The 12,600-nt window shown below is 42.7% G+C and overlaps 1 protein-coding gene across 1 annotated transcript in view; it reads right to left on the bottom strand.

Annotated features, from left to right (window-relative positions):
* Positions 1 to 6,573, bottom strand: part of TAMALIN (trafficking regulator and scaffold protein tamalin) — a 53,067-nt gene extending 46,494 nt beyond the window's left edge. Inside the window, exon 1 of the mRNA XM_085600351.1 lies at positions 6,284 to 6,573. Coding sequence (XP_085456477.1) covers positions 6,284 to 6,430 — 147 coding nt within the window. The 5' untranslated portion in view covers positions 6,431 to 6,573. The remainder of the gene's footprint in view (positions 1 to 6,283) is intronic.
* Between the last annotated feature and the right edge of the window lie 6,027 nt (positions 6,574 to 12,600).

Genomic DNA, 12,600 nt, shown 5'->3' with positions numbered 1-12,600 from the left:
AAAAGCTCAACAAGTCAATAGCTAGTAGCACACCTCTGTGAAACAACCTAAACTTCTAAAAGAGGTTTGGCTGACAGTGCAGCCTGCAGAATACACCCAAACATGTTAAACGGTTGACTGAACAGCAGCACACTTCGGTCGAACATCCCCAAATATCCTTACAGAAAAAGTACCTCATGTAATTCAACACTTTATGCAACAAGTGCTCACGCAAAAGCCCAAGCAAATGCAATACCGTATGGGGAACTGTGCTGGGCGCGTAGGAATTGTAGCAATGATGAGGATTTCATTAATTGTGCTAGGGATATGGAGTCAACATTTCTAGCTAGAGGCTATGACACTGACACCATACGCAAGGCGAAACAAAGATCATTGAAACTACGGAGACATGACTCCCTGAAGACTAAAGTTAGGAGAGATAAGAGCAGTGGGCAGTGCGTGAGACTAGTGACCAATTACCATCCCTGGTCCCATAAGATTTATAACGTACTCAAAAAGCATTGGCACCTATCAACTTCAGATCAAACTATAAGTTCACATATCCATAAACATCCAAGAATCTCGTATCGTAAGGGCACTACACTCCGTAGCTTAATTAGTTCAAGCTACCCAAAGATAAATACCAGTGAACGTATTTGGCTACACAAACTCAATATGGGATCTTTTAGGTGTGGCCATTGTAGTATGTGCAGATTCGCAGAGAATGACAAAACAGACTTTCAATATAACGGTTCAGTCAAATATAGGATTTATCAACATACTGACTGCTCAACGAAATATGTTGTTTATGCTATTCGGTGTAAATGTTTAAAGGTATACATAGAAGGCTGAAATGCCAGAAACCGGTCCTAGGAAGCTTGTTTCCGGTCTAGGGAAGGCATGGCTTGGCAGTTCGGGCTGGACTGTTCCCATGAGGCACTGGGTCAGACTGATTTGCATATGGCCATGTCTGAACTGGGGTGGCAGAGTGGGCTAAAGAACGGTGATGGATCAAACCCAGATCTGTTGACTGGGTGCGAGCGTTTGATTGGTTCTGATGCGCCGTCCATCACCACCCCCTTTTGTACCGCTTTGTTCGCCATAAGTTGGCAGGGTATGCTCAGACGTGAGTCCCTTGCTCACTTTGCCACTGGATTCAAGCAAGCCTGGCTGAAGACGGCTGAAATGCCAGAAACCGGTCCTAGGAAGCTGGTTTCCGGTTCAGGGAAGACATGGCAGTTCGGGCTGGACTGTTCCCATGAGGCACAGGGTCAGACTGATTTGCATATGGCCATGTCTGAACTGGGGTGGCAGAGTGGGCTAAAGAACGGTGATGGATCAAACCCAGATCTGTTGACTGGGTGTGAGTGTTTGATTGGTTCTGATGCTCCGTCCATCACCACCCCCTTTTGTACCGCTAAAGGTATACATAGGCAGTACAATTAGATGCTTAAAAGATTGTATATCAGAACATTTTAGAGCCCTTAAAAAATTGGATTTGAGATATCCTTTAGTTAATCATGCACGTGAATGTCCAAGTCAGAGTGATAGTCTATCTTTTACTTTCCATGGTATAGAAAACATACTTAGTGACAGCTGGGGAGGTAATAGAGAACTCCGAGTTCACCAATGCGAGGCGCGATGGATATTAAAACTTTGAGCCGTAGAACAGGGGATTAATATTGACTCCGAGTTACAGTATTTCCTGGGATGTTGAATGCATGAAAATTACTGTATACTGCTGTTCAATCTGTGCATTTACTGGCCCTCGGATACTGAATGCAATTAGTAGAAGGGTGAGGTTTCATCTAGAAAATTGTGGACAATACTAGAACATCAATAATGGGCTGTCTGATAATATACATCTATCAAAACTGTCAATACAATTGCATCAGATGTGGCAGTAAGGCTCTTTTGCTATGGAAATAAATGTATGTGACATAATTATAAGGAGTAATGACAGAGAATGCTTAATTCCCTCAATTGCAAATCAGGATTGTATAAATAAGTTTATCTCAATATGTGTACATTGGACATGAGATATGTGGTTATAATGTGTTAACAATTGATTGGATTTATATCAGCAATATGTCTGTGTCATGGGTGTATATGCACTGTATATGTGCATTTACATATTGTAAGAAACTGTTGGTAGTTTGCTCAGTCGAGTATTCTGAAGAATGAGACAATTTACTCTACTTTGGTGTTTAATTTGTGGTCGAGGCTCTTACTCTGTCCTGTGATTTTGGAGGTGAGAAAAAATATTTGGATGAAGTGGTATAATAGAAATATGAGCGCGGTTTAATATAGGTCGGAATATTATTGCGCTTAATATGAGCGCGTTTTAATAATATATGTTTCTGGTTTTAATTGAATGGGTATGTTGTCTGACATGATATAAAGACGAGTGGTTAAATATAGGCTTTGGTCCTCTGATTATAGGTGGCGGATCAGTCAAGAAATGGTTTTACTGGGCGAATATTTAGCTTAGGAAATATTATTACTTTGAGCATTACACTGTTTCAAGATGGCGCTTACATAAGATTGAAGGTTTTGGGCCGGAGTTTCTTTAGTCCCTTTCCTATTGCGGTAATGTGCAAGAATAAATACCTTCTGCAAAATGGTGCGGACGCAACACGCCAAAGTCCATGCCGGCATTACTCACTGTGATCACTGGCGCCGATATCACGGGTGAGTGTTGAAATAACCGAATACACCGTAACATGTTATTTACGAATGAAATATTAAGTTTTTAAGAATTAATCCACCCTTTTTTATAGTTTTAATAAAACGAAATACCGATTGGGTATTGAGAAATATGTGAAAACGATATGCCCGATAATGAGTTGATTGTGGTGTAGCCTTCACAAGAATACTCGTTGTGCAATTTAAACATAGTGTGAAGGTGGGATGACGAATATTGGTTGATATTATGCAAGTTAGGTATTATGATTTTGGGAGAAAGAATTTGGGTTATATGGTTGATATTAATAGATAGGAGTGTCTGTTGTTCACTTTAGTTTTGGATTTGATTCGAGGTATTAGGCACAAATTTCAGGACCAACATGGGATTTTCCCTTTTTTATATATATGTTTTAAATGAGGAATTCTATTATTGATTGACGATTAGATCAACATTATATTTTATGACAATTGAACTTGGATATCTTGTGGCTACAACTATTCGGGGAATACTGATCGTGAATTTCTAATTTTGAGGAACTTTCACTACTGATGGATGATTATGTATACTAACGCTTACTATATGAACTGAACTTGGTAAGTATATCCATGAAATCAATATAGTCAGCCAATATTGAAATAGACCAATAAGATACACATTAAAATAGATAGCTGAATTGAATTTACAATAAGCTTTGTTTTTCTTTGAATTAGAATTCAGTGTGGCCATATTTGTCAAGGGAAGATTGCTCGTGATTTCCAACATTGAAATAGCAGTCTAGGGTGAGTGCGTTCCCACAAGTAAAAGAAATAGGATGGCGATGATAGTAGATCCAGGCTTGTTGGGCACAGATGTTTGTTTCCTCAAATCAATGGTGTGAGGTGATAAGTTTGATATAGTTTCTTGATGTTCGGGATTCTTTCCACATGGTGAAATAATATTTGCGTCACTGGATCACTATAGAATGATGATCTGTAAGGATAATAAGGTCTTATCTGTTTGGATTTTAATATGCTATGTGCACACATTGGGTGTTTTTCTTATATCTTTTCTTTTGTCTTTTTCTTATCTGTTGGTGGAGGTTAGGCCGGCTATCATAGGTTTATAGTAGTGGGAAATTGTAATTGGTTCCATATTTGTTTGTTACAGCCCTGAGGAAGTCTTTGGGTAATACCCTATAGACGACACACGTGTTGACTGTGTCAAAGAACTGAATTATGTACAAACAAGTCTTCTTGAAAATACAGGAGATGAAAATAAAGACCAAAGACTAACATTTGATATTATAGTATATGGACTAAGGATTTGAAATGTGATCATATATTAAGAATACTTTGCTCAGGGATCCACTCGTTTTGCTATAACCTCAAATATCTGAAAAGTGTTAGTTAGGCTGACTGCACACCCCCGCGGAACAGGCGGAGGCATGCCCGACAGACAAATGGCTGACAACAAACCCCTACAGAACACACTCGCGCATCTTCAACAGGTGGCTGGCTAGCAGCACACCTCTGTGGAACAACCCTAAAAACAGAAAAGTGTTTGGCAGCCAGCACACACTGTGGAACAGGCCCATACATGTCTGACAGGAGATTGGCTGACACCACACATCCATTAAACTCCAATAGATCTGACAGGTGAATGGCTGACCGTGATCCCTTGCAAAACACAAACAAGCACGATCGACAGGTGGCTGGCTAGCAGCACACTTCGTGGCACAAGCCTAAACATCCAACCAGAGTTCAGCTGTCAGCACACTCTGCAGAACACCCACAAACGTATAAGAATTGGGATTGGCTGCTTTCACCTTTTCACATAATCTTGAATTGGTCCTACAAGTGATTTGCAGGTTGTAGCCTTGCTGATATACATCCAAATATCTGTCACCTGAGTACTGTTACAAACAGCAAACCATGTTACAACTGAAAACATGACCCGAGCCGATCTCTCACCCTTCCCCTTAGCGTCATTCATCCATAGAAAGGCGAATCCAACACACGGCAGACGTTTGTGGGTCTCTGCTGCAGACAGCAGAAAAAATGTGCTAAGTTATATTCACCCCTAGACCGTGCGAGCACCAGCTACATTACATCTCCAATTGAGACGTAAACACATGTAACATAAACCAGCACTGAAGACACATCAGTGGCATCCTGTACAAGCAGGATAAAGTGTAACGTTATATGTACTGTACTTAAAGCTCATTAGATAAAACTCCTAGGGTAGACAAAAACGTTTGTCCCTCCCCCGGTCATTAGCCCCAATCAGGAATCGACCACCAGCTACAACACACCTAGGGTCTCAGGCTAAGCCCCTGAGTGCAGAGGGCCCACAACCCTTATTAGGTGGGGGCTCAATCAGCACAAGACCAGAATATATGTGAGATTAGACTCAGGGGCCCTGTCTCACATTCTGCATTTGGGGAGGGTGGATTACTTTGCGTTATGTCGCCGATCACTCCAGATCACCAAACACAGGTTCAAGAGATTAAAAACACACAGGCAGGTCCCAAGGAGGGTATGGTTATGCGCTGCGCACGTCCTGGAGGGCAGAACCCATCTATATACCCGTGCTTCAGAAAAAGTCTAAAAATTGAGTTATTCAGAGTGGCTTTTGACTAAACCACTGGAGGGATGCTGGCGAGCGAAGAATATCCAACAGGGTTTGTGCTCCACCGTTAATGAACCCCTGCTACATCACACTCAGAAGTGCAGCTGGATCTATTGAGTGCTGTGAAATAACCAAGCAACAATGCGCAGCGCTATACAGAGGTCCAAAATAAACATGACTTCCTTCCTTCACACAGAACACACTTGGAAAGTAAATGTGCAGAGGCGCGGCAGGTATAACTTCCCTCACCCAGCGGTACTCTGAGACTTCCCCATTACACTTTCGCAATCTGCGGAAGTGAGCTTTGACTGGGAAGTAGCCATGGGGCAAGTGCAGTACCACACAGACCACCCTAAAAACAGCACTCTACCGTCCCTACAGTACAAACGGAGTATCGGGACCACGAGGAAAGCGCTTTAAGACTCGCAAGGGGTATGAAGTGCTAAACAGTCAACACTATAACATACATCACCAAACATCGAAAGTGGCACGGTAAGGGGCAGCCCGAAGCTCTAAAGAAATCAGTGGTTTGAGTCAATCTAGCCCTTTAATTAGGCAAGTGCACATTTAAACATCAGAAGAGGGTAAGGGATAGACAAGCGGAGTGGCACCATAAGGGTACCAAGGCAGTCCTGTACACCAGACATAAGGGGATTCAGATAGGCTAGGCAGCGTCCCTTCCAATAAGACATGGGACAAATGCAACCAGAAGGTGGGTTTAGTGGGGCAGGATGCACCCGATACATAAGGGAGGGGGCAGAATATACACGACTGGAGAAAGGGACAACGTGGTTCTCACCACCAGACATGTCAGAGGTGGCACGGGATGGCTTGCACTGTAAGCTGGGGTCACCTTGAAAACGGTTCTTTTACTGACTCGCTCAGAATTAAAGTTATTTCTTCTGAAACGTAATAAGGCTCCCTTCGTGTGGATGTAGGGCACAGCGACACTTCTTCTTCTCCCCCCTCCTCACACTTGTTTGGTCTGTCCCTCTCACACCCGCCTCTTACCTTGCATCCCCTGGGCAGGGTGCCCCCGGAGATGGCCAGAGCCCGGTACATGTCGACCGCTTTCCAGCTTCCCGGCGGGCGACCGAGCTCCGAGTCCGGGGGTTGCGACGAGGCGAGCCCCGGAGGCTGCTGGCGGCGGAGGGTCATGGAGGGCCTGGAGTCCCGGGGTGGGGTGCGTTATAGCGGGACGAGGGCCGGTCCTGAAGGAAGTTAAAGTGAAAGGTCCCGGGCTGGAGCGCACACGCAGCTCCAGCAAGTCCGCACGTCCCGCTCTCAGCCTCTCCTCTGCCGGTGCTGGGAGGTCCCGTGGATACTTCCAGAGGGAGGAGCCTGCGGCAGCAAGCCCCGCCCCGGGGAAGACAAGCCGCTCTCGGAGATGTACATGCAGTACTCACAGCCTCTGGAAAGTACACAGACACAATATACAAACCCCGTTGGGGTGCGCAGAGTATACACACAACTAGTCTGGGGGACAAACACACAGACTAACACTCGGAGCGTGATGCATACAATATATTCACACATATATGCGCACCACGAGCACAAATTCTTGGACATTTTAGATACCCACAATTCGGGAGAACATCATTATCTGCACATTGTGCATGGGAAACATTTACACACACTCTGAGAGATGCAAGCGCAATACACACAAAGCCACTGTGTGAGTATACACATCACAAAAAGACAGATTCTGGAATATGATATTTACACACAACGTACACAAACACCTGAACATAACAGACGCCCACAAACTAGAACACACACACAATATATGCACATAAACTCGGAGAAACATTTACACACAATCTGACACATGCACACACCAGGCCCGGTTCTAGCGGGTGGTCCAGGCCCACCCAAACATGAACCTGGCCCACCCAAACATGAGCCTTGGCCCTCGCAGTGAATATGCCACCGATGTACAACAACAATCAAAAATTCAGATAACTGATGATTTATGATCCTGCTGCAGAGCAACCATTTGTCTGTTGGTAGTTTTTAAATGCAGATAAACTGAATTTTATGGGAATAGCTCAGTGGGTTACTACCTTTGCCACAGAGATCCTCGTGTTACTTGCAGTTCTGAAGTTACTATCCTAACATAGGACAGTGGCCTATGAACTGGCATCAAAGAGCTGCATACATACTTCGCTTTTTTGTGTTGTGATATAGTTAGAACTTCTCCAGTCTTTCATTATTCTAATGTTGCTAAAAAGAGTTTATTTGGGCAGTTATACATTTTTATCAGTAAAGCCAACCCCCAACCACTGGAGTACTCTTTAAATCCTGATTTTGTGCTTCTCCAGACCTAACTCTTGTAAAATATATTGCCCACCAGTATGAATGACGTGATTTCTACACCTTGTAATCCTCATAGTCTTATGTGACATTCCCCGTAGACTGATTTATTGTCCCTGTATAACGTGTGCTGTTATGTAAATTACTGTGACACCCTACACTGATATGAGTAGCGCTATACAACAAATGAAATTGATATGATAGAGGGGCAACGAAGAGATAAGGGGCACTGGTGGGGGGTGGCAGTGAGGGAATCCGAGGAGGAGGTCAAGGGATGGGGGGAACGATAGAGAGATGAGGGGCACTAGTGGGGGGTGGCAGTGAGGGAATCCGAGGAAGAGGTCACGGGGTGGAGGGGAACCACGGAGAGATGAGGGGCGCTGGTGGAGGGTGGCAGTGAGGAAATCTGAAAGGGGGTCATGGGGTGGGGGAACTACGGCGCGATGAGGGGCACTGGTGGAGGGTGGCCTTCAGGGAATCCGAGGAGGTCATGGGGTGGGGGGAACTATGGAAAGATGAGGGGCGCTGGGGGAGGGTGGCAGTGAGGGAATCTGAGGAGGAGGTCATGGGATGGGAGGAGCTACGGAGAGATGAGGGGCACTGGTGGAGGGTGGTATTTAGGGAGTCTGAGAAGGACATGAGGGGGAGGGGCTACGGAGAGATGAAGGGTACTGTTGGAGGGTGGTAGTTAAGTTATCTAGAGAGAAAGAGGTAATTGGTGGGGCACCCAAAAAAACTTTTGCACCAGCACTAAAGCCCGCCCTGTCATGGGCTTTCTGTTTTTGTTTATTTAATTAACAGGCAGGTGATTAGGACAACTGTGGAGTATACTTTAAAGTGCATACTAATTACTTTTACTGCTATATTCAATGTTTCAAGTTTGAAGGTGATTTTACTATTGTTTTTTACTGGGAATAATGAAAGTGGAACCAAATGGTGGCTGATATGAGGCTGGTGTCCAAGGTCAGCTGTGAGATAAGGTGCAATGAGAGGGGTGGTAGAAAAGTGCATAATCAAGCCTGTAAGGGAGTGCGCTGCAGAGTCAGGGGTCAGGTGCAGGTAGTAATGAAGAGGGTTTCTCCCTGAAGGCTCGCATAGAGGGAGCCTGAGTAGTGTCACTTGCCTGATACTCCCACCTTAGAAACCTCCTCTTCCCATAAAAGGGACATTACATGGAAAAAAGCTCTTTTTGAGAGTGATAACGTTTAGAAAGAGACTTAGAAAAGAGTGCGTTTTACAGGGCCTTGAAAGACTAAGGAGAGCTAAAGGAGGGCCCAGAAGCAGGCCCGGCTAGATATACAAGCGATAAATCAGGCCAGCTGTGGCCAAACCGAATGCACCCTTGGCTCACCCAAATAAAAATTCCTGGAGCCGGTCCTGGCACACACAATGCACACACAGTCCCTTTGTGACTATACTCAATTCAAACACCCCGTCTAAGAAACACCCACACACTGAGTTATACACACTCCATGTGCACACAGCCTGTAAGAAATACACACACTAAGGGCCTGATTCACAAATGTAAGTTTGTATGTGTAGATCTACATATGTTTTTATTTACTCCTACACCTAGGTGTTACTCTCCACTTTTATGCTAGTCACCAATTCCGAGTGACGATTTACACATGGGTGTCAACTTAATAGTCTCCACCCTTTTAAACGAGTGGGTGGAGACACCTACGACTGAATTTACACATTTTGATTCTTATTAGTAGTAACTTTGCACCTCTTTGTAGAGATCATGTAGAAAATATAGGGACATTCAATTCAATATTTATAATATAAATAATACCACTCTAGGACATTCTAAAGAAAAATATACAACACAGTACCTCCTTAAATTAACATTGTATTGAGTTGTAAATTAATTTAAATATATTTATAATATTTTTTATATTATTTTTTGAACAATGCTTTAAAATTAAAATTAAAATCACCTGCCCTCAATTTTTAATTTAATGTGTAATAAACTTGGCTGGAAGTGATGTTTCTAACAAAGTACAATTATGTTTGGATTTTGAAGCTAGGTTAAAATGTAATTTATTTTAAATGCATATGTATCAAGAAATTAAAAATAGTACATTTAGCATTAATTATATTTAAATTTTATTTACATTTTTAAACTTAAAGCGTATATATATATATATATATATATATATATATATATATATATATAATTCCTCGCTTCTTCAATCCTCCAGGACAAACGAGAGTGGACCCAGGTTCAATGCTTGCTCTTAATTTTTAGTCATGCACAAACGATTCCGCCATAACGCGTTTCGGCAGTTACCTGCCTTGATCACATGACAACTTTGTATGCTTTGGTTGCCCTTTTTAAAGTGACAGTGCATGTTAGCCCATTCATGGATATAAAAAAAATACAAATATTTGCAAAATACAATGTTTGCTCAAATGCACAAAATAAATAGTATAAATACATTTATACAAGATCACTTTGATGCATAGTAAATATTTCATGATATTGCAATTTTATGACCTCTATGCAGATCAATACTTTCTCAATTTTTACATTGAATATTTTACTTAAATGCTTTAAAAAACGATCAACATTTCAATCCACGTTTCCTCGGCTAACTCAACCCACTGAAGTGCAAAACGTACTGAGTGCTTCCTACCTCCTATAGTGCAATACATCTAAAGTGCTAGTGCTTAAATACATTTTATTAAAAAAAAATATGCATTATCAGTAGCATTTAATAACAATCCAATATCTCATTTATGATGAACGATACCCTGATAATACCAGTAAAGTGCAAAGAAGCATGTGCAAAAATAGTGCAAAGAAAGTGCAATAATAACAGTTCCAATTCAAGAAACAACTGATTCCCACAATTGTAGCCATAATCATATAAATATGCAATAAATAAATACATATAAATATGGGTATAAATACAATTCAATTGTTTAAAATTGGATAAAATTTATCTAAGTTAAAATGAATCCATCCGGTCAGAAACTTCATATTAATTTTCAATCATCTTAAAGTGCAGATCTAGTTGAAGACAAAATAAATTATCTAGAACCTTTTCTACACCGAAAATAAGATATATAGAGTAAGGAATTTGGTCACCATGCAGCCACTCTATAACTATTTCGGAAATGAGCCAGTTCCAGCTATGCATTCGATTTTCTGGCTATCCTTGCCATTGGGTCACTATCATATGTAGGGGTGAATTTGTCTATTGATATACAGTATGCAACCTAAGAGCTCTACAAATATGAGTGCAAGTCCTCACTTGTATTAAGGCCCCCTGGGTACTTGGTATCTAGTTCGAGTATATATCTAGTTTCAAGATGTCAGAGCTTTGCCTCCCGGTCACATCCTCTTTTTTGTGGTGGCACTGCATCTATGACAAAATATTTCAGGTGTTTCAGACTGCTCTCCATGGGCGTCCGGGGGGAGGGGGGGGAGGGGCAAGGGGGGGCACTTGCCCCCCCCCCCGCCCCCGGATCACCAGTCTGTCCGGTGCGGGACATACTGGGGGTGCGTGGATGCCAGGCGCCATTATTTTTTGTAACGCTGGCACTCCTGCAGTGTTGGGTCTGACATGCAGGAGGCATGAACTCAGAGCTGTGATAAGAATGCCTCGTACTCAGTGCTCCGATTCCCAAAGGCAGCATGTCCATAGAAGACATGGTTGATTACTGTCTATAATATATAATGTTGCAGACTTTCTGATGCTACCGAACGGAAAACTTTGCAGCAAAACTTTGGCATAAGTTGAATGAAATGCGTGAAATTAGGACATATTTGGAAGGTTCTGCTATTTTAGTTTTGACAGGCAATGACAGCCAGACTTCACCCCAGGGGCACAGCATGAGCGCCCCTCGCTTGTTCAGAGAGGCTCAAGTTTGACTGCGAGAGCCATGAAAGACAGCTCAGAAGGCTCAGTACGTGCTGCGGGGCCACGTGTATCTTGTACACCACAGATTTTATAAATGCGTGATAAATTGACTGCCACTAAGGCACTCATTATGAACTGGACTGATACCGGGTAGCAGAATCTTTATCACCATCTGGTATCTCCACATGAAAGTCCAGCTATTACAAGTTTTTTTCCGCCGAAATGGGGAATGAATGCTCGGACCCTGTCACCCTGAGTTACCAGGTGCTTAACTGAGAAGTTTTAAAACCACTGACACTTTGCAAAGTGTCAGTGGGAGACAGAGTATCTACGCGGTCTTGGGGGCTGAGGCAGGGGGTGGAACAGAAGTCCTGGTGCCTGTCTGGGGAGAGCTTTGCTCCCCCCATAAAGCTGTAGGGGTTGGGTTGCCTGCAGCCCCTATCCTACAGGACTGGTGTTACCGGGCCTGGAACTATGGGGTCTGGAGGTTTCAAATTCGATCATTCCCCCTTAGTTATCGCTCCAATTGAAGTATTTAAACTAGTAATGAGAATCTTAATGGGGTAATAAAACGTTTTGTTGAATCACAACCAGTAGTAAATTCATGCTGTTGTGCTCAATATCACACTGCCATTCTGTGAATGATGTCACAATAGAGCTTCAAACCTTTACAGACATCATCAAACCAATGAACATTCTGGCATTTCTGCTGTTGCTGATTGTTAGAGGTGCTGCAGCGGGTAAACAGGAGTTCTTTTTCATCTACTCAGGATGTCTCCTTTAATATTACAATGATTTAGATGATAGTCGTGCACAGCTCCAAGGTAATCTTTAGGTTAAAGGCGTAAATCGTGCTCCTTCGTTTACTCCCTGCTTTGGAGTATGTGCTATGAACTGAGGAAAGCACTAGCGCTGGTCAGTGCTAGTGTCACAAAGGGCACTGATTTTTGGTGTGCTGGATTCACCAGCAAATTTTGATCAATAAAGTTTTCCAAACTTGAAGTTGCTCTTCATTGCAATATTTTATTCATACTTATGAAGATATATTCATGGAAGTATTCAATAGTTTATACTTGGTATTCAATTCCTTTTATAACAATCCATATGTTCCCAACAATCCATATATTCCTATTCCAATGCATTTCG

Source organism: Triturus cristatus, chromosome 4_2 (assembly GCF_964204655.1).
Source record: "Triturus cristatus chromosome 4_2, aTriCri1.1, whole genome shotgun sequence".
Lineage (NCBI taxonomy): Eukaryota > Metazoa > Chordata > Amphibia > Caudata > Salamandridae > Triturus > Triturus cristatus.
This window is presented reverse-complemented; position numbering and strand designations above follow the sequence as displayed.